Here is a 23,693-nt window from a genome sequence, read left to right as displayed (position 1 = left end):
CCATTGCAATTGAATGGTTAAAACTTGTTGGTTGATATGAAGAGAACAGAAAATGGAAAATCTGCTTAGAACTGGAAGCACAATATCTTTTCATTTTCTATATCTAACCATTAATAGGTTCTCATTCTGTTTACTTATGTAGCTGTCATGAAGTAGTTTTGACATAATTCTGTGTGTGCTCTTCCTCCTGCCTTTTTCTTTCTGATTTACACATTTATAAATAGCTACTGGAAGCAAAACTGTACTTATTTTTAGAAAATAAAAAAGGAAATAACACAGTTGCTGTCCTCAAGAAATTTGTTTTCATGGAGAAAAGATCAGAGACCTGAATTCCATTTTCTAAAGTGCTGTTATTTAGTACCTTGAAAAGGTCCGGTAGAGGGGCATGATAGTATTAGAGATGACAGCAGACAGAGATTTATAGGGAATGCATCATAGGCATAGGACACAATTGTACTAATTCATGTTGGCTGGAATATATAGTACATCATTTGGAGAAAGGAAGAGACATTTAGGCTGGAGTCTTTCCTCAATGCCAGGTAAGGAGTTCTTAACCTACATAAAGAAAACTCACTATGTGAAAATTCCCATTATGAGGAATAATGAATTATGTTTATTGGTATTGGTCTCATTCTGAAATGCTTTTATTCTAAAAGGGAGACAGTTGTTGGATAGGCTGTGAATTGAAAATCAGCAGCTTTGGATTTTAGTCTTTTATTTTGCCACCATCTAGCTTAGTGATGACATTTTTTTGTTTTAATTTTGAACATAATTTTTTTTTTGTTGGTGGTAGCTACTCAGTACATAAGAAAAATAACTTGAAAAAATAGTATATTGCTTTAGTAAGTTTTTGAATGTTGTACTAGGTATTAATTCATTTTCCAAATGTCTCCTTAAAAGCTCTTTCCTTATTTCCTCTAATGCTTTCATTTCATTTCTAAATTTGTCTTTCATTTCCTTAAGTGTATTTGCTTTATTTTCCTCCAAATTCTAGTTAAACTTATTTCTAAGTTATGTTTTCCTTTGAGGCATAGCATATATTTTGAGGTCATTCTCTTTCTCTTTAATTTGTGTTTTAAGTACCCCTTCCCATCCCCCCAAATACAACTCCTAAACCAAAAAATAACTATCAATTTAATGACATTTTTTATAGTGAGAGACTTCTTTTGTATACTGATTGTTATTGTATTATTTTCTGAATTGAGACTTTGTTTTATAAGGGCCTGGTAACTTCCTTAAGGAGTATTTGGGCATTATTAAGTTCCTTTTGTCAAGATAATTGTCTTCTCTGCTTTTTAAGGATCTCTAGAAAATCTCAGATGTGCCCTTGGAGTGCATACAGCTTGCTTATGTTGACGTTTGTTTACTGTCTTTCTGCTCTGATAGTTACAAGTTCTTGGACTTGTTAAGGGTACATTTTTAGGGTTGAGACTGAATATATTATTTAATGGTCTCCAGGAATTTAAATTCTAAATCTCAATGAAATACTCAAGTCAGAATAGAATTTTATTGTGGTTTATTTATAATAGAAGAAAGAAATTGAGAAAGAGGGAAACAGGTAGAAAATCTACTCCAGCCTGGCCTGAGTCAGGGGGAATTCAGAGTCCTCAGCCAAGGGGCCTTCCCAGAAGACTAAATCTAGCTTGGCTTCCAGCTATGAGGCCTCCTCCAAGATGAGGGGCCTCCTTGGAGACTGGTGCCTTCAGAAAACCAGGGAAAGAGGATTTAGCCTTTACACTCATCATGTGGTCACCTAAGGGAAGCAGTCTCAGATCTCCAAGCTCCAGTCCCCCAAGTCAAGAACCACTGCAAAAAGCCACCTCTCCCAGGAAGTGACATGTAATATAAAGGCAGTTCTTTACATCACTTTCTGTGTCTTACGTGTACCAATGGTGGCTTAAACATGGCTTAAGACAGTCCAGGGGGTCAGTCAATTGTTTCTGATTTTTCACTAGCTAGCACACGTGGGTCACAGACCATCCTCTCCCACACTTAATCCTTAATTGGGGGTGTATACATTCCTGGTTGCTAAAATTCCATAAAGACTAAGCAGAGTGGAATAAATCTAGAATTCACAAACTGAATTTGAGTTTGGGTTTTTGTCTGGGTAACACAAACATAGCCTTTTTCAGTTATCTGCTTTAGTCTTTGATTTCTCCCATCCAAAAGCATAGGCGTGGAAGGTTTTCATTTCATGCACAATTGCTTAACATAACTTAATCTCTACACAGATAATGCTACATTTAAATGTAAAATTGACTTTACACATTATGTGATATCTAACTTTATTGCTAACCTTAATTGATATTTTTTACTTAATTATTTTCTTAATTGAATTTTGGCCGTTTTGCCACACTTTCCTCTATTTTACTTAGAGACCATTTCAACAAAAACCTTTCCATGGAAGTTTGTTTCTTCCTCCCTTTTCAGAATGTTTTGATAATGTGTGAAACAAGTGTCTTATACAGCTCCAATGTATGACCTGTTACAACTTTTTCTGGGTGTGTCTTTTTTAATAAACTTTCATTTTTTTCCCAAATCCTCAACATTTCTTTAATCTCATTTGTACTGATTACCTCATCCACCTCTGGCCTCCTCCCCTGTGTGAAAGCTATTGATTCAAATATACTCCTGTGACTTAAAGCAAAAATCCTTATCCTGACTGTTTGGATCTCAGATTGCTCATGTCTTAAAGGTGCTTGTATATCAAGGTACCACTATATTGTTATCTCCATCTAGTGGGGAAAAAAATGCAAAAAAAAATACCCTTGAAAGAAAATAAAGTAATTTGTCAACACACACACAAAAAAATAGAGGTTTTCCTATGCAGATATAGAGATGATAAAACCACAACTGTACAGCAAAGCAGAATGAAGGCTATTAACAATTATTTTCTATATTAACTTGAGCTTTTTTCTTTTCTATTTTAGAAGAATGGTTGAGACCTGTGATGAAAAAAGACAAGCAAGTGCTAGTGCACTGGGGATTTTACCCAGACAGGTAATGTGTGTTAAGGACACAATTGTGATTTTGATTTTATATCTGTTAAACCCGATTATTGGATAGTATCCCCATTCTCCCTCTCTTAACAAAGAAAAAGAAGAAAACTAATCAGTGACCGCATATGAAAATGTATGCAGTATTCCATTCCTATATATAGTTCTTTTTCCTTCCCTTTCCTCTTTCTACTTCTTCACTTCTCTGTGGCCAAGATTGGTTATTAGTTACCCAGTATTCAGTTTCATCTTACTTTCATTTTTAACATTATAGTATCTATTTTTCTATTAGTTCTATTTACCTCTACATCATTTTATACAAAATTTTCCATCATTCTCTAAATTCTTCATAATAATTTTGCATGTTTTTCATGTGCCACAATTTGTTTTAGTCATTTCTAATCAATACGCAACCTTTTCTCAGCCCTGTATTTTCTAGTTTCTTGATGCCACCCAATATGGTATTGTCAGAACGAAATATATTAAAACTTTCTGTCCCAGATTTCCTTTAGGCATGTATTCAGTGGTGGAATCTTTGTGTTAGAATGTATAAAATAATATATATGCTCTGTCCCACTCTTCTCCCAAGTTTCCTATGAAGGAAATGTGTTTGGATCTCTGGATCATAGGCTAAGGCTATGTCATTCATTCACATAATTATAATTTTAAAGAATTATCTTTTGATTTCCCATTTTCTATTTTTCCCACTTCATCTCTCCCTCCCCCCAGCCTTTGCTAAGGAAATATCACTTGTAATAAGTTTTTTTTTAAAAGAGAATGAAATAAAAGCAAATTCTGTGAAATTAGGTATTAGAAGCCTACTACTAGATGTAGTGTTCTTTAGATTTCAGTTGTTATAGACTTTATATACATTCTGCTATTTCTGCTTTTTTAACTTGGTATCATTTTACATGTCTTTATATCTGTCTATCCTTCCCTACATTTGTCATGTTCATTATTTCAGTATATTAATTATGTTCATATACCTCATTTTTAAAAACTATTCCTCATCTGACTTGTATCCTTTTCTTTGCTGCCATAAAAAATGCTATCTTAAATATTTTAGTTAAAACTTCAGTTGTAGGAAATTGTCTCACTTTCATATTGTATAGATGACATTAGAGGACATTATAGTGTTAGATTTTAAAATAAGAATCCTGTATTCATATCTAGCTTTATCACTAGCTCTGTGGCCTTGGGCAAATTGCTTCACTTAATTGGATGGCAATGTCCTTGTTTCTAAAATAACAGTTGGACTAGAAGATCTTTATAGAGATGCCAGTGGCTTTACAATAGCTTTGGGCCTGGAGTCAAGAAGACCTGAATTGAAATCCTAAGTCAGACACTGCCCCACTGTGTGACTATAAAGCAAGTCACTTAACCTCTGTTGCTTCACAAAAGGATCCACTGGAGAAGAAAATGGCAAATTATTTCATTATCCTTGCCAGAAAACCCATGATAGCTATGGTCTTATGGGGTCATGAAAGAGTTGAACATGACTAAGGAACAAAAAAGGATCATTAAGATTTTTTCCACTTCCATGATTTTATGTGATTTGAATTTTTGTCTTTTGACAGTAAACTGGTTTTTTATAGTTTTGATTTAGTACAGTTAATTCATACATTAAAATTCCCTGATAAAAATGATATTTCAGTCACGTGTGTCCTGCAGCAGTACTCTTTCAATATATAGAATCATGAAATTTTGTTACACCTATTCTCCTCTTACCCCCATGCTGTTTCTTCTCTTTAATGAATGAAAAAGGCATAATTTTCCCTTCTACAATACACTAAAGTTATTTTTAAAAGATTGCATACAAGGCAGACTGTTTATGGGTGCAAATTGGTTTTTGAAATGCATTTGCCTTCTGTTAACCTGAGCAATATCTTTTTGGTACACTGGGTATTATGAGAAGTTAAAGGAAGATGTGTGTTTTAGAATTAAAAACTTGTAAAAAGGAGCTTTGTGATTCTGTTATCTGTAGAATAAGTGGTATGTGGAAATGACAGGTTTTAAATCTGAAATGTGACTTTGGTATTTTTTTTATTCCTTTCAACTTTAGTTGCCATATTTCACTTTGAGAGTTGACATATCAACAGTTTTGTGCTTCTCAAGATTCATAGTAAACTAAAGTTGATAAGAATTTTAATTGATTGCTGGTGCCAGTTCAGCTAAGTGTTGATTTGCTACCAGTAGCACTTGTTTGACTTTCTTATTAGATGCTTTTTAAAGCAATAAATAAGCAAACTGATAAAGCTTGATTTAAGAAAAATTACATGTAGTCTTTCCATGAAAACTATAGTCTTTTTGAAAAATGGTATTGTATATCTAAACTTTTGTTGATATTTATTTGAATTGATGATCTTGTCTAATGTTTCAGGTGTTAGTATGTTCTCAGGAACCACATAGATAGAAACATTTAGTCTGCTTCTTTTACTTTGTCCTCTAATAATGTGATTTTGAAATTCTTTATTCTGCTTGGCCTTCTCCCAGTGTTTACAAGGCTATCAGTGCTCTTTTTTTTTTTAAACCCTTACCTTCCATCTTGGAGTCAATACTGTGTATTGGCTTCAAGGCAGAAGAGTGGTAAGGGCTAGGCAATGGGGGTCAAGTGACTTGCCTAGGGTCACACAGCTAGGAAGTGTCTGAGGCCAGATTTGAACCTAGGACCTCCCATCTCTAGGGCTAGCTCTCAATACACTGAGCTACCCAGCTGCCCCTTATCAGTGCTCTTGATATAAACTCTATATGTATATTTCTTCTAATTCTTGCTGAATCCTTTTGACCATTCTGATCAACTCTATTTCTTCTCGTCACATTCTGAATCATCTCACCTTTTTTTTTTTAATCCTTACCTTTCATCTTATAATCAATACTATGTGTTGGTTCTAATGTATAAGATGTATATATCTTATATATATATATATAATGTATAAGAAGGACTAGGCAATGGGGAATAAGTTGAGTTGCCCAGGATCACAACTAGGAAGTGTCTGAAGCCACATTTTGACTCAGAATCTTCTGTCTCTGGGCCTCATACTTTATTAACTGAGCCATCCAGGTGCCCCTACTTATCATTTCATAATAGCACAATACTGTTCCATCACAATCATAAACCACAACTTGTTCACCCATTCCTCATTTGATGGACATCTCCTCAGTTTCCAATTTTATGCCATTTCCAATGGAGGTGGGTTAATCTCACTTTCTAGGAGCCCATTCATTTATACCTTTTGCAATGCTAGTTTAACATTTTTAATAGGCTGATACAAACTAACAACATACTCTCTATTTCTTTTTTTAATTTTTAACCAAATTTTCTCTTAGTGATACCACATCCTTCTCTTTTTTGAGGCCACCGTTACTCTCTGAAACAAAGATTAAGGAAGTGTTTATATGTGCCTTGTTCATTCAATCCAGCCTTTTCCCATTGTTATTGTAATTCATTCATTTACCTTCAATCACTCCCATCTATTTTTAGTTATTTAAGTATGTTACTCATGATTTTTCCCTTTTATCCCTTTTTTGTGATAATTTTTGAGTGCTAAAGCATTCATACATTGATGTCTGCTTTGACATAAGATCACACAATTCCTCTTAAGCTCTACTGACTTCCTTTTTTAATCTACTTTAGTTACATCTTGTCAGAGTCACTGTTATCTCACGGATTTTATCCCTTTTAGTATCCTAAGTTTTTGAAATTCTTTAGACAATAACTTACTGTCTTTCTACTTATATCTCCTAGCAAATATCACACTCCTCTTTAGCTGGCTTATTTTAGGTCTGTCATACCAGTCATTCTGCATAACTTCATTTTGTAGGACTCATAATGACTTTCTTTAAATTTGCTGTCTCCTATGCATGTTACTTGTGCTTGGAATCTGACTTTTTCTTCAGAAATTACATGTATCTTATCATGTCACTTTATAAATGCTATGTAACTATGAAAGATTATACATTATTTTCTTCTCCTATATTTTTCCCCTTGCTGACCCTTTGCTATTGGTTTCATTTTTCTTCTATAGAGTCTTTACTTTCTGACTTTCTTTTTAAAATTTTTTCTTGTATTTCTTGTAGGTATTCATATTCTCTTATGAGCTTGGGGAAGCATTCCTAAATCCTTTTCATCTTCTTAATATTGGAAATTACCTTTCATTCCAAAAAAATTACATGATAATGATATGTTTATAAACAGATATATATTTAAATATCTCTGGTTGTGAAAGATATCCTGTGGATTAACTCCATTGCCCAATGGAAACTGCTCCTCAGTCATCATTTTTAATTAAACCTACTTGCTTAGACTTAATTTGTCCACCTATGAAGACTTGGTAATCAACACTAATCCCTTCACAGTAAAATCATAACATACAGCCTTGTTCCTAGACTATTCTGTTAATTTTATATTTTCTTCTTAGTTGATCCTTATTAACTGCTTTCTCTTTGAGAAAGAAGTAGTTGATTAAAATTCAAGAGAGAGACATTTTATATAACCTGAATAGGTTAAAATCTCAAATAATTTAGCAAAAAAGACAAATTATTTTCTCTTCTACGTTTAGTTTTATAAAAGGTTCCACAAATAATATTTATCACATCTGACTTAATAAAATTATGTTTGTGCTACAATTTTCTGTCAGTTTGATTCTTCAGTATGTGTTCATTGTTGTTATTTTAAAGTTAGATGGACCTGTAGAATAATATATATTTTTAATTTTTCTTTAGCTATGATACTTGGGTCCATGCTAGTGATATTGATGCTGAAATTGAGGATCCTCCCATTCCAGAAAAACCATGGAAAGTGAGTATATCTCATACTCTTAAAATGTTCTGAAGTGTTATTCAAATGTTCTTCCTAACTGTTTTTTGGGAAGTTTTAAAAGTGAGTGGACATTTTATGCTTTCTCTGTCAAAGTTACAACTTTATTTTTTGGTTTGAAACATTTCCAAAGAGGTTCGAAAAATTCAAGAATCAAATTAATTAACATATTCCTTGAGGTTAAGGGAAAGAGCTTACTATCTGGGATTCACTTGAGATTAAGTCCTTTCTGTATTTAGCAAATTCATTTGCCTGCTTCTCTCTTATAATCTTATAAATTGTACTACTTCAGTGTCATAATGGATCCCTTCCACAGAACATATTAAAGCATATCTATACCATTTCATGTTGTATAATTTCTGTTTATGAATTTCTATTAATGTTCTATTACTGTTTACCCTGCTAGAGGCATTTCTGTTTTTAACATTATTAGGGCTACAAAAGCATTTGGATTTTCCTTCCTTTATATCTCATTTTTGATACCATTCACATCTTCTCTGTTCATTGGAATCCTTAATGATGGTTTTTTACACAACTTACTGAATGTCATTATTAGTATGGTGTAACCTTCATGCATCTGTAATCTTTCCATTGCCCTTTTGAATATCTACAAATTTGATTCTTCTGGGATTCTATTTTTTTTTTAGTTCATTTGCAACCATGTGGCATCACTTAAAATATAAAGGTGTATTATAGAAGACATGAAAATTAGTAGAAAACTTTTAACATTTTTGTATTAGAGCTAAATCAATCCTACTGAAAGAAAAGATGGAAAAATAAGATTTGACCAAATGTTGGTAGCTTTTGATTGGAAAAATCAACATATACAGATTTCTCCGTATCCTCTGATACCTTTTCATAAATAGATCATGTGCTTAAAAGAACCAGAAAAAATATAAAGTGATAATCTAGTCTATAATGTGCTTAATTAGTCTATAATTACATGGGTAATTAATAAAGGAATTACACATCTATATAGAAACTAATGAAATCCTGAATGAATAGGTCAAATGATTAATAATGTGAATAATAATATTTTTAAAAACGTAATAAAATGGGATGCCACCTCTGATGAAATGCTTCTAAAGCAAACCTTACAAGAAAATTTACATCTTTGAAAATTTAACTAATAAAATAATAAAAGACAAGATCAGTTAGATGAGCATCCTGTGAAAAGACTAGAAAATGAAAATAATCAGTGACCCAAAAACATATACCAAAGAAGAAATTCTGAAAAATATAGACAAATTTGAAACAGTTGGAGTAAAATCCATTCTATTACAGAATAAACAACTAATATTTTGAAAAGACTGATCATTAACAAAAATGTTAGGTAAATTCATCAAGAAAAAAATGAAGGAAATTTAAATTGCCAAAATAAATGAACAAGATGAAAGAGCAAGAAGGAGGAAAGAATTGTCCGGACCATACTATACACAATCATGCCAGCAAAACTGAGCATTCAAAGGAAGGGAATGAATATCTCCCAAAATATAAAACATTCAAACCAATCAAAATGGGAAATAGAGATCTTATACAACTCAATCTAAGGAAAAAGAATAGAGCAAGTCAAGAATGATGTTTAAAAAAAAAAAGACTTCTTATGCCTGAAGAGCTTAATATAGTACATTTAATGACTTTATATAAAACATTTAATGAGCAAAAATATCAATATTGTAAAAAGTTAGAGATAGAAGGCACTCTACGAACCTACTTTTTCTTGTTTTTTTAACCAAATGGTAAGGGCTATGCAATGGGGATTAAGTGACTTGCCCAGGGTCGCACAGCTGGAAGTGTCTGAGGTCAGATTTGAACCTAGGACCTCCCATCTCTTGGCCTGGCCCTCAATCCACTGAGCTACCCAGCTTCCCCCCAAACCTACTTTTTGGAAAAAAAATATCTTTTGTTTAAACCATGGAGAGCCAGTCAGAAAGACAATTGTAAAGGAGTAGCTGACTGGATTGAGAGCCTGACCTAGAGATGGGAATTTCTAGGTTCAAAATTGGCCTCTGACATTTCTTAGCTGTGTGATCCTGGGCAAGTCACTTCACACACATTGCCTAACCCTTAGCACTCATCTGCCATTCTAAGGCAGAAGGTAAGAGTTAAAAAAGAAAGAAAGAATTATTCAAATTTTATTAATGAACATTGACAAATTTTAAATGAAATCTCTAAATGGTGAATATGTAGCAGTAATTCATTTTTGAAATGAAAAGTAACCAATACCTCTTAATCATTTTATTGTTTGTAGGAAAAAAACAAAAATGTAGTACTCATGTTAGAATCACTCAAAATAATAGACATGGAATAGCTGGCAAAATTGCAATGGAAAAACTTTCTCTGTACTAAAAATATAAAGCAATAATGATTTCTATATTTAATATTGTTTAACATTGTTCCAGAATTCTACTTATAGGGGAAAAATGAAGAATAAATTTAAATTTATAAACATTGACAGAGGGGACAGTTCTATATAATAAGTCAGGTTATGATAGAGGAAACTTAGAATATCCTAGATAATCAACCAAGATACTAAGGCAGTATCGCTTCAGTAAAGTAGTAGATGCAAAATACATACGCAGAAATCATCAGTGTTACTAGACAATTTTAACCAATATCAGGAAGAAATATTAAGATGTTCATATAAAACTTTCGAAAGTTGACTTGCCAAAATTCATTGAGTATTATGTAATAAGTGACATTGAGACAAGAGACATAGCAGAAATAAAGATGCAAATAACTGGAGGTAGAATCCTATACTTCTGTTGGATTGAGATTATATGCTAAAAAGTACTATGTCAATAAATTTGTATACTTAACACATTAAACCAATTAAATTTCTAAGAAGGACTTCATACAACTTTAAAAGATAATAATAAATTAGGAGTAGCTAGGTTAAAATCTGTTCTTGGACACTTCCTAGCTGTGTGACCCTGGGAAAATTACTTAGCTTAAATTGCCTAGCCTTTACTATTATTCTCCCTTTGAACTGATAATACTATGTATAGATTCTAAGACAGATGATACTGGTTTAAAAAAGGTAAAATAATTTGTAGAACTCTTCTATAATTTCAGGATTAAGTCTCAAAAATAAAGTACATGGGGTCATGGCATAACTTTACCAAAACATAACTACATTTTCAATCAAGAATCATCAAATGAACTTGAAACTGACAGTAAAGTAGATAAAAGTAACAAACAGATGTAGTAAAGAACTCAGTATTTGGAACTGTGTGTATTTTGCATTTCCTCCAAAAATTAAAGAGATAGTTCATTATAACTAAATAAGCAGATATAGAAAAGCATAAAAATTAAAAGAATTCTCCTATTGAGCAAATTTAAAAAATAAGGAAAAACAGCCAAATATTTAGATAATCAGAGGCCAAATAATATTGTAGAACTGGTCATAGTAACAAAAGAAATAATTATGTTAAAGAAAATAGTAGAGTCAAGATGGTGGCTTAGAAACAGCAAAAGTCAAATGCTCTATGACTTTCATTCTACACTAATAGCAAAAATAAGTTCTTGAAAAAAGACAGAAGGCCATATACTCAACAACAGGACAGAACCACAGATCTCTTCTATTGAATTCGGTTTGCAGAAAAAGTTGAATTCTCAGGTATAAGGGAAAGATCCAACACCCCTCCCGAACTGCACTGAGACCAGCAGTAGGACCCAGGCTGACTGGGATTCCAGGGTGAAGGTGGTGACCACATTGGAGTACCTTGGTACCACCACTGGAAGCTTGGGGCTCTGACTTGGCAATTGGCAGGGAGGCACAGAGGGGAGGACCTTGTGTAGCCTCCATGCTTTCTGCCTCTGCCAGTAGCTGGGAAAGATTTGGCCTAAGGGCACATTAATACAACACATCAGCTCAACTCGCCTAACCCAGTTTACCAGCAGAGCAGAGAATAAGCCTCTTAATGAAAGAAAAGCTCAACCTCGCATATCCAGCAAACAAATAGAGAAGCAAGAATACATCCCATAAGGAGGGAGAAAGAAGGAAAAAATATGAATAAGCAGAAAAAGAAAAAAGGTAATGAATGAGACCAAATGGAACAGAGGAGAACAAAAGAACAGCAAGCAAAACCTTAGAAACTCCAGGGAATTTGACTCAGGCTCTGGAAGAGCTAAAAAAAAAATTGAAAAAACAAATAGAGGTTAAAGAGAAAAAAAAAGAGGTTAATGAAAAAAGGAAATGGAATTAAAAAACAATGTATGTCATCTGGAAACAGAGGCACATGAACCAAAACAAGAAAATAGCACCTTTAAAGCCAGAATTGACCAGCTTGAAGATGAGGCAAAGAAAGTAAAAGATAATAACAATGACTTATAAAGAAAAATAGATTGAGGAAAAGGGAATCAAAAATTCAGTGATAAAATTTAGTCTAAAAATTAGAATTGAACAATTAGAAGAAAGTGACTTCACAAGGCAGCAAGAATCTATAAACAATCAAAAGAATGAATAAATTGAAAAAAAAATATTAAATACCTCATTGATAAAGCAACTGACCTGGAAAATAGTTCCAGGAGAGACAATTTAAGAATTATTGGACTATCTGAAAATCATTACCAAAGAAAAAGCCTGGACATCATTCTATAGGGAATTATCCAAGAAAACTGCCCTGCTATTTTTTAACAAGAGGGTAAAGTAGAGATTGAAAGAATCCACATATCACCTCCTGTGTTAAATCTCCAAATCATAATACCCAGGAATGTTACAGCCAAGTTCAAGAACTTCCAGACCAAGGAGAAGATACTATAAAATGCTAGAAAGAAAGAATTCAGATATCATGGAGTCACAGTCAGGATTACATAGGACCTGGCTGTGTCCATACTGAAGGTCCGTAAGGCATGGAATATAACATTCCGGAAAGCAAAGGAATTGGATCTACAACCAAGAATCAACTACCCAGCAAAATTGATTATATTCTTACAGGGGAAAGTGTGTTTATTTAATAAAATAGATGAAATTTGGACATCTGAGTTTCTGAAGCAGCATACCAGACTTAACCAGAAAATTTGATTCCCAAATACAGAACTTTAAGAGAATCACAAAAAATGTAATTAAGAAAGAAAATACATTTTAAGGTACTCAGTGAGGTCAAATGACTTGTATTCCTATATGAGATGATATCAGTAACTCTTAAAAATTGTTACTATCGGGGCAACTGGGTAACTCAGTGGATTGAGAGCCAGGCCTAGAGATGGAAGGTCCTAGGTTCAAATCTGACCTCAGACACTTCCTAGGTATGTGACCCATAACACTTTAACCCTCATTGCTTAGCCCTCAACACTTTTCTGCCTTAGAACCAATACACAGTATTGACTCTAAGATGGAAGGTAAGTGGGGTTTTTTGTTTTGTTTTGTTTTGTTTTGAAAGAGAGAAAAGATAGGAGTGTCAAAATGAAGGGGAATACACAGACAGTAATCATAACTATTAATGGGATGAACTCACCCATGAAAAGGAAGTGGTTAGCAGAATAGATTAAAAACCAGAATTCTACCTTATGTTATCTACAAGAAACACACTTGAGGCAGTAGACATACATAGGTAAGAGAGTAGAGCAGAATTTACTGGGCTCCAACTGAGCCAAAGAAGGAAAGAGTAGAAATTAAGATCTTAGACAAAGCTAAAGTAAAAATAAATTTGAGATAAGGAAGAGAATTACGTCTTGATGAAAACCAGTATGAATAATGAAGAAATATCTGTACTCTGCATATATTCACCAAAAGGTATGGCATCCAGATTCTTAAAGGAGAAACTAAAGGACCTTAAGGAGGAAATAGTAAAACCATATTAGTGGGGGGACCTTAATCTTCCCTTATTAGAACTAGATAAATTGAACCAAAAATAAATAAAGGTGTACTATATAACAAAATTTGTGCTGTGTACCTAAAGCAATCCTCAGGTGAATGTTCCTGTTTGTTTTTGTAATTGAGAAAGAGAATTGACTATGAAATTAGATAGAGGGAATCCAGAAAAAGAAAACTATTAGTATCATTAATGATTATAGCTTTCAAAAATGTTATACAGGTACTAGCAAAGATACTGTAGAATATATACACACATATATATTTACAAAATAATTCACTTAGACCAAGTTTGACATCAGGAATATAGCAAAATATTATAATACCATTGTATTATTAAAAGTATCACAAGATATTAGCAATAATAAACCTCATAATAACAGTAGATATAGGGAATCCTTTTATGATTAAAAAAATTAAAGAAACTCCTAACAGTCTTAAAAATAAAAAGCTTTTCCCTCAGTATGTCTAGTAATATATCAAAACCTCAAAGCTATTGTTTTTAATGGAAATATACTGGAATCAGCCATCCCAAAAGCAAGAGTGCCCATTGTTTCCTTTGTTCTTTTCCTAAAATGTAAGAAAAACTAGTATGGACAAAATATCCAATATCATAAGTGCTAGGTGGAGAAAGTATTGGATATGAAACCAGAAAGATCATAATTTTAAATGTTATTACGGTTAGCAATTCAATGAAATTTAATTAAATTAATTGCATCAGTGAAATAGATAAAAAAGAAACCTGGAGAAGTCATTACTCTTTTCATGAATTAACTTAAAAATCCCAGGAAGAAGTGATAGAAAAATTCAGTTCAAGGTAATTACTAAATTCATAAAACATTTCTATATTTATCTAATACCAAAATAACATTTTTTATATAATAAAGAATAGCATAAAATAGAAAATATTTAAAGAAATTTTGTTTTGCAAAATTAGGCCATATCTATATAGTAATAATATAACCTAAACTAATATAAAAATGTGTGGCTATTCCAGTCAGATTACCCAGAGTTCAACTTAGAGATATACAAAGTAACTTCACTAAATTTAAGTAATTATAAAATTAATCAAGTCAGCCTATGTGTGTGTATAAACTGCTTGATCTGGAATTAAGAACTCCTTTGAACTTTAAACACACTAGCTATTATTCTATTGATTCATTTATAGTGTGTTTGCTTCAGTTTCCTCAGTATAACAATCAGTAAATTCCAGTGGCTTTGTATTATTGCATCCAAGTTTAAATACAAAATCCTATATGTGGTGTTCAAATCTATTTATAACAAAGGTAGCATTCCCCCATTTTTTTCAGTCTTCTTACACATACTCTTTGATCTGGTAACATTGGCCTCCTTGATGTTCCATGTACAAGACAGTCATATCTTTAATCTCCAGACATTTTCTCTGGCTGTTATCCATGCTAGAATGGTCTACTTCAGTGGTTCTCAACCTTTCTAATGCCGTGACCCCACAATACAGTTCCTCATGTGCAGTGACCCCAAACCAAAAAATTATTTTGGTGGCTACTTCAAACTGTAATTTTGCTACAGTTATGATTCGGAATGTAAATACCTGTTATGCATTATGTATTCTCATTGCTACAAATTGAGAGGTTGACAACTGCTGGTCTACTTCCTTTTTTCTACCTGCTGGTTTCTCTTAAGTCCATGGTAAAATCCCATCCTCTATAGGAATTGATCTTATTCAGTTCTTTTTTATATAACAGTATTAGTCAATTCATAATATATTTTTTAAAGTCTTTATGTTCCATCTTAGAATCAATATTAAGTATTGATTCCAAGGCAAAAGAGCAATTGGAATTAAATGACTTGCCCAGAGTCATACAGTAGAAAGTGTCTAAGGTCAAATTTGAACATAGTACCCCTTCTCTCTGGGCCTGGATCTCAACCACTTAACCCCTTAGATGTCCCTATATGTCATAAACTTTTAACCTTTTCCTAATTGATAGCATCCGGTTTGATCATACCACAAAATATGCTGCATTAAATGTTTCAAAAATGAAAATAATATTAAAAAGAATGTAAAATAAAAAGTCTCTTCCCCTCCCATCCTCCTGTTGAGTTGTGTGTGTGTAATTTCTTTTGTACTTCTGCTATTCTTTCCTCCTCAAGAGCATAGATTTTCACATTGGCATATGCATAACATGTTGCTACTTTGCCAACATCTCTATTGGCTTTTAATTTGAACAAGGTAATAGAATTTCATATGTATTTTGTTACTTTTATATTGCTTGATATATTGTTTTTGATGTTATTTCCTATTTTTTGCTCATCAGTTATGTATTGTTATTTCTCTTTCACTTGTGTCTCATGCCCTTATTTCCAAGATTTACAATTTTTTCTAGACATTTTTTCTTATCAGAGACCTGCTAAGTGCTTTCTTATTGTAGTTAGCAGGGAAAAGGACTTTTTCAGGTTACAGGACTGAAGTCATATCTAGTCAGAAGCAAACCTGGGCTCAACTAGGTCTTTTAATTCCCAGTCTTCCTAGCTCTTTCTAAGGCAGCACACTGAGTTATTTGACTCTAGAGCTTTCTGTCCATGTTGGGTTTCCCAATGTAGTGCAAGAATAAGCTGGACCTGTTTATTATTTGTGTAGATGGCAACTAGGTGGTTTGTTTTTTAGGTGAATGCAAAATGGATTTTAGACACTGATATTTTCAATGAATGGATGAATGAAGAAGATTATGAGGTTGATGAGAACAAGAAACCAGTTAGTTTTCGTCAGCGCATCTCAACAAAGAATGAAGAGGTACCACTAAGAGTTCCATATTTTCTTTTTTCTTCATGTTGAGCATAACTTGCATGATATTGCCTTATTTTTGAAGAATTTATTTTTTTAATGCCAAATTTTAAAATTCAAATTGTTGCTTCATTTGGTATAATGTAATTCAAATGTTCTTCCACTCAGAGAATCTTTGTGTAAATTGGTTGGGATATTAACATAGTATAGATAAAAATAAAGTTCAGGGCTAGGTATCTTAAAACTCATCTTAGTGCTATATAATCTTCACTGGAAAATTTCTTCATTTAATAATAGGTAGCAGTTAATAGCTTAGAATCTGAGTTAATCCCTCTATTAACAGACATACCATTCATGAATCCTAATTATATTTTTGATAAAGTCATGTTAGTGACTGATAATATATCCATTTCATAAAGAACTTGATGAGTGAAAATGTGAGACTGGGAATACAGGGCTAAATTAGTGATAGGATTTATGCTAGATTACTTGTTTCATGTATATGTTTCATAATCCATACTTTTATGTTTTTTGAACATTCTTTTTGACATTTATAATCCAGACATGCTATTATCTTAAAAAGTATTGGTTAATACTATGCATTTCTTTCTCTTTTTATTAATTCTTGGAAAGTTTCATGAACTCCAAATTTACTTTATAAAAAACTTGTTTAATCAATGATATTCAGATCCCACAGCAGTGTTGCTACAATTGTAATCTCATATATTGAAGGCTATTGAAAATGGTAGGAATTCAGATGTGAATAGGCCTTCTCTCCCCAGTATTCCACTTTCCTTTCCCCAGATGCTACTAGTATTTATGAAAAAATTTTCCCCCTTTTATTTTTTTAGCCAGTCCGTAGTCCTGAGAGAAGAGATAGGAAAGCGGCTGCAAGTACAAGAAAGAGAAAACATTCACCTTCTCCTCCTCCTCCTACTCCTGTTGAATCAAGGAAAAAGACTGGAAAGAAAGGGTAAGAATTGGTAGACAGGTAAAATCATATTATAAGAAAGTACAAAGAATTGGTAGATGCCTTTATCTTTCTTAGAATTTTCGTTATAGAGTATCAAAATCAGTTTACATTCTAGGTTTGGAAATCTTTTGGTTTGTATACTTAAACAGTTTGGAAAAGTTACCTAAAAAAGGCCACATTTCTGTAACTAAGATTTTACCTACAGAATACATGACTACTTGTGATTCACCATACTGGATTATATACTTTGATTTCCAAATGGTCACATATTTGAGAAGTCAAACCTAAGGAAGAAGAAAGCCTGTGATTGCAAACTCTGTCCTTTGTACTAATATTTGAAAGTTTTCCTTAATGCAGAATGTTTATCATGTGCTTTATCTTTCCCATGTTTTTCTGTTATGTTCAATAACAACAGAATACTTTAAAAATTTTGTTCCATTTGTAAAAGATTAATGTTTCATCACTAAAAATTGAACAAGTGTTTGAAATCCTTTTTTTCACTGTTGTCTTCATTCACCTACATAGTCTCCTCTATAACCAAGCCATCCTTTTAACTGTCCCCAGAACAGCTCTTTCCAGAGGGTTTTGCTTTCTTTACACTTATTGAATAGGATCATAATTTTACAGCTAGAAAAGATCCTTTATGGTGATGTAGTCTAACTCCTTTTTTTTTTGACAGCAGGAGACAGAAAGAACCCCAGAGATGATAGTGAATTGTAGTGAATTGCCCAGGGTCACCTAACTATCTTGTGGCAGTGATAAATCCATAAACCAGGTCTGCTGATGTATATTCCAGTATTCTTGCTAACCCACCACCCTGTTTCTCATAGGCACTGGTCAAATCCTGCCTTCTTCATGAGGCCTTCCTTGACTGCCACAGCCCAAGGTGATCTTCCTGTTCCTTGACCTTCATACCATGTAATTTCTGTCCCACTCATTTGGCATTTATCATTTTGATGTGATCAAAGGACTTTAAATTACAAATAGAACTGAACAACTACAAAGTGAAATATTAAGTATCTTGCCCCTAAAAATATTTATTGAGCAACCAAAATTGTCATCTGCTCTCATAATATACTAAATGTTTGTACTATCATTTTTTGTAATGGCATGTATAAGTAGCAAGATGTAGTAAGCTAATCTTTATATTACTCTTTTTTTTTAATATCCCATTCATTTCCAAGTATAGCCCCCCTTGCCCTCGTTAGTAAGCCATCTTTTAACAACTTTTTTATAAAGAAGGTAAAAAGCCATTCATCAAAACGATGCCTTGTTTGGATTGTGCCAATGGTGTCTATAACATTCTACATCCATAGTGCCTCAACTTTTCAGTGAAGAGGGAAGAAGATCTATGTTTATTTAGAAACAGTTTTATAAATGTATTGCTGTGTCAATGTGGATGTAGGTCAGAGAAAATATAATGTTCACTTTATAATACTGTTATAGGCCTGTTTATACTGTTATTCTATAATACTGTTGTAGGGCTCTGAAAATCCAGATGCTTGGAATTTTGTGCAACAGTAATATTTTGGATGTTTTTCTCTAGGTTTGCTGCTTGATGGACTGATTATTAAGATATATTTTTATGTGAATTATTTTTATTTCTTAATTATTAGATATAACATTAGAAGTAATTTGCTATATGCAGTAATATATTTAATTATGTGTGCATCTAATCTGTTTTAGACAAGCTAGTCTTTATGGGAAGAGGAGAGGTCAGAAAGAAGAGGATGAACAAGAAGATCTCACTAAGGATATGGAAGATCCAACGCCTGTACCTAATATAGAGGAAGTGGTACTTCCTAAAAATGGTATTATTTCTTTTAGCTTTGATTTTATAAATAGCAGAAATCATTTGAATAATTTGTGTCACGTCGTTCACTATAGCATAATATGTTAGAAGTTGTGAATATTTCTACAAGGCTTGGTATTCAAAGCCATATTTTTTGAAGCGTGGTAATGGTTATATGCTAATGTGTTCAGTGTAATGTAGCTTAATTAATAGTAAGTTCTGACAGTCTTTTAGAAGTAATAAAAATACTAAAACAGAAAGGTGCTTTTTTAAAGATACTTGACAAAATTAGATTTTTTTGAGGGTAGTGGCAAAAGAAGAAAAATATGAATCTTATACAAAAAGGGGAAAAAACATTGCTATTTAGCTGCTTGTTTCTAATAGCTCAATGATGTCCTGTTATAGTTTTTGAAGGATACCTTCAGTTTCAGAAATGTACACTAAGTGTCTCTCTTTTTACTAAGGGATTTCATTCCTCCAAAGGAATTAGAAACTAAAATCTTAAATATGCTTGTAGTTAACATTAGGAAAATTAAAGGAAATTTTGGAACTTTATTAGGTTACATTGATCTGTTAAGATCATATACCCTATAACTTACTCAATATGTAGTGCATAAAATAGCTTTTCATATTATATATGTTGAAAGTAGAAAGATAAAAGATTTAGTCAATTATTCTATAGTAAATTGAAATAAGTTATAATGAAACATAATAAAAAAGGAGAAAATCATTTCCTCAGCAAATATTTATTATTTACTTCCATAATGCTAGATGCTTGTTTTGAAGAAATATGTCCTTAAAAAGAAAATATCCTTAAGGAGTCTAAATACTCCCGGGCAAGACAACATTTATGTACTTAAATAGATAAATGGTAATTAATAAAGTATAATGTTTCTTAAATATATATTGTAATGTTTCCTTTTGTCTTACAGTTAACCCAAAGAAAGACAGTGAAAATACACCAGTTAAAGGAGGAACTGTTGCAGATCTAGGTAAAAATATAAACACTTCTTATACTTCTTTAAATTAACCTTTTGTCCTCTCTCTCTGTATTATATTTTAATATATTCTTTTGGTACATAGACATTTAGATAGTAGTGTCAGTAAGACCAAGATCAAATACAACATCAGGCATTTACTAGATGTATAACCATACTCAAGTTACTTTGATGAAACTGAGGCTGCAGAAAGATTATTAAATAGTAATAATAATAGCACCTATCTCAGAGTTATTTTGAGGATCAGATAAGTATATATGTTAAGTGCTTAGAGAATTTTAAAAACTATATAAATGCTAACCATTTTTGTTATATATTCCTTTTTCAAAGTCAACTAAACTGTTGCTCAGATATTTGACATTGAATTGTTAAGTGACTTTTCATAAATATAATAGTTAAAATCCGTTAGCAGTCACTTTTGAAAAGCATAAAATTTAATTCTAGAGTTTTGTGAAATAGATTCACCCTTTCAGTTAATTACAATCCGAATTTTATCTACAAAGGACGTGTAAAACTTCATGGAAATTTGAGTTTTCACTAATTTGGGAAATTGTATACTCTTATTGAGACCTGAATTCTCATAATGACTACATTTATAAAAGAAGTACACATTTTGTTCCATCCATTAGTTCTAATTTTGCCTTCTCATGGAACGCAGAACAAATGGATTTCTTTTAACATGTTAGTCCTTCGCATTTTTATAGATTGCTAATATGTCTCTTCCCCTCAGATTTTTCTCATGCTATGAGTTCCATTATAATGAGATCTTCATTAAGATCTAAATCAAGTATTTATGTAAGGATTGATAAACTTTCTTTGGTTTACTTTTGGCAGCTCAAGATGAAATTTTCATCAAAAGATGTGTCATATGAAAATTACTTATTTAATCAGAGATTTTCCTTAATGTGGGAAAGTTTCCTTTTTGAATGAATTAGAAAAAACAAGCATGAGTGATAAACATGCATAATTTTTTTGGTCATTTGTTTTTTTCCTCCTTCTTCCCTCTCCTCCTTTTCCTTCTCTTTCCTTTTCTCCTTTCCTCCACTTCCTTATCTCCCACCCTACAATTTTTTTGCTGTCTTTATTCCCATTAAAAATTAGGACCTGAAAGATATTTTGGTATTCATGTTGGCTAGCATTTATAAATGGCTTTAGCAAGTATTTAAAGAAATTATTTACCTTTCCATATTTTACTAACAAATCTTCAGAAAATATAACAAAAATTCCATTAACAGCTATAAAATCCATGAAATGCTATTAATTTCTTTGTGAAAATTTTCATATTTTTTCTCAATTGTATGTAAAATATTTTTTAATATTCATTTTTAAAAACTTTTGAATTCCAAATTCTTTCTCTTCCTTCTCCCCCCTTTCCTTGAGAAGTCAAGCAATTCAATATAGGTTTACATGTGCATTTATAGAAAACATTTCCATATTAACCAAAGTAGTGAAAGAAAACAGACCCTCAAAAAATCCCCATTTAAAATAAAGATTTAAAAAGTTTGATTCAATCTAAATACAGACTCCATCAGTTTTATCTGTGATGGATGGGTAGCATTTTTCTTCATGGATCCTTTGGAATTGTCTTGGATCATTGCCTCGATCAAAGTAGCTAAGACTTTTACTATTGATCATCATTATAGCATTGCTATTACTATGTATAATGATTTCCTGGTTCTGCTCACTTCAGAATATATCAATTCATATGTATTTCCGTGTTTTTCTGAAAGTGTCTTGGTCATTATTTCTTTTAGTGCAATAGTATTCTATCACAAACATATGCCTCAACTTATTCATTCTTTTCCCCAATTGATGGGTATTCCCTCAATTTCTAATCCTTTAACACCACAAAAGAAGTGCTATTTGTACATACAGAGAGTCCCCACCTTCCCTATCTTTTTTAAAAAGTCTCTTTGGGATACAGACCCTATAATGATGTTGCTCAGGTAAAAGGATATATACTTAGGTCTACAACATTCTTGAAGAGTTTTTTTACTTATTCCCTAGAATTTTCTGAGTCAACTTTCATGTCAGCCAATGTGTATAGTATTTGTTTCCCCCCATAGCTTTTTGATTATTTCTTTTTTTATTGCTACTGCATTTCTTTTAGCTTTTGCACCAGATAATTAGTTATTACTATTTTATTGCTAGTGCATTCTATAAAAAAAAAAATAGTTCAGAAAGCTGATATTCCTTTTTCTTTTCCTAATTGGAAGTTTCTAGTGTATCTTTTTTGTTTGTAAGTAGATACTTGTAATATTTTAATATCCTGATTTGCCCAGCATTATATAGAAGCTTCTTTAGATGTTTTATTTATGTTGTCAGGTTGACTTTGTAACTCTAGTTGTCTTTTGGCAATGTTTTTCTTGAATTCCTTGCAGAATGATTTATGTGTTGAATTATAAATTACTTAAGTGCTTTAAAGGTTTAGGAAATCCTATGTAGAAATTCAGCATTTGACTCTTATGTATTCCTACATAAATATGGATACATAGAAGGCCTTATTTAGCACTCTTAAAGATTTTGTTCATTGTAGTTGATATGTTCTGTCTTCTCTTATTTCTTTAACATTTTTTTAGCCATTTCATCAAAGTTTTAATTGAGCTTTACATTGAGAGAACAATTTTCAACAAGTCTCTTCATGTACTACTATTAGCAGGCCTTTGGCAGAGACACTATTTTAAGTGGAAATTGAGTATAAATATCCTTTTTTCCACTTTTAAAATTATTCTTTCTCTTCTGCTTATTTTTGCTGCCACCATTTCTTTCTGCAAGTCTGATTAAATAGATTACTATGGATATTAAAGATTATTTGTTCTTTGACTATCACAAATTACATTAGCAAGCAATTATTAAAATTGTATCTATTCAAATGTACTTATAATTTAAACTTTAGAGATTCAGATAGCATTCATAATACTTAATTAACATTGGTTTGGTCTTGCAGATGAGCAGGATGAAGAAACAGTGACAACAGGAGGAAAGGTAATAGTAATATTTTTAACAGCATTTTAATTTTAAAATAGTCAAATCTAAAACTCTTCAGTACATTAAGAAGACACTTCTGAAAAGTTATTCTGTTTTCCTGGTGAGAATATGGAAGTTCTTTATTTCTTTGTTTGAAAAAGATCCCTAAAAGTATTTTTTAGTTCACTTCACTCTTTCAAAAAAAGCAGTATGTTAAAAATTAGGCCATTGCCACAAATGTTATGGTAGAAATTTGACAAATGTATATTGAATATGACTTTTCTTAGAATTTTAATGAACCCTAGAAGTCTTTTGCTTAGTATACTGCATATCATTTCTTAAGAAGCAATATTTTTTCCTCCAATATTTTTTACAGTAGAGTTTTTAACCTTTTTTGTGTGTCATAGACACTGCCAGTCAGGTAAAGTCTGTAAAGCTTTCCTTGGAATGATACTTTTTGTTTATATTCATAAGTGATTGAATGTTAAATTTCAGATGGATGTTAAGGCAAGTAAAGGTATAATATTTTTTATAAATATATGTTCATGAACCCTCCCTGAAATCTGTCCACAAAG

General features: G+C 32.1%; 1 protein-coding gene across 1 annotated transcript in view; it reads left to right on the top strand.

Annotated features, from left to right (window-relative positions):
• Window positions 1–23,693, top strand: part of SMARCC1 (SWI/SNF related, matrix associated, actin dependent regulator of chromatin subfamily c member 1) — a 156,631-nt gene that overhangs the window by 39,590 nt on the left and 93,348 nt on the right. The window contains exons 7-13 of the mRNA XM_001366884.5: window positions 2,931–3,000; window positions 7,719–7,794; window positions 16,272–16,397; window positions 17,240–17,361; window positions 19,048–19,172; window positions 20,086–20,145; window positions 23,099–23,136. Of these exons, the coding sequence (XP_001366921.1) occupies window positions 2,931–3,000; window positions 7,719–7,794; window positions 16,272–16,397; window positions 17,240–17,361; window positions 19,048–19,172; window positions 20,086–20,145; window positions 23,099–23,136 (617 nt within the window). The remainder of the gene's footprint in view (window positions 1–2,930; window positions 3,001–7,718; window positions 7,795–16,271; window positions 16,398–17,239; window positions 17,362–19,047; window positions 19,173–20,085; window positions 20,146–23,098; window positions 23,137–23,693) is intronic.

This window comes from Monodelphis domestica, chromosome 7 (genome assembly GCF_027887165.1).
Source record: "Monodelphis domestica isolate mMonDom1 chromosome 7, mMonDom1.pri, whole genome shotgun sequence".
Lineage (NCBI taxonomy): Eukaryota > Metazoa > Chordata > Mammalia > Didelphimorphia > Didelphidae > Monodelphis > Monodelphis domestica.
The sequence above is the reverse complement of the archived record's forward strand: the minus strand, read 5'-3'. Positions and strand labels throughout refer to the sequence as shown.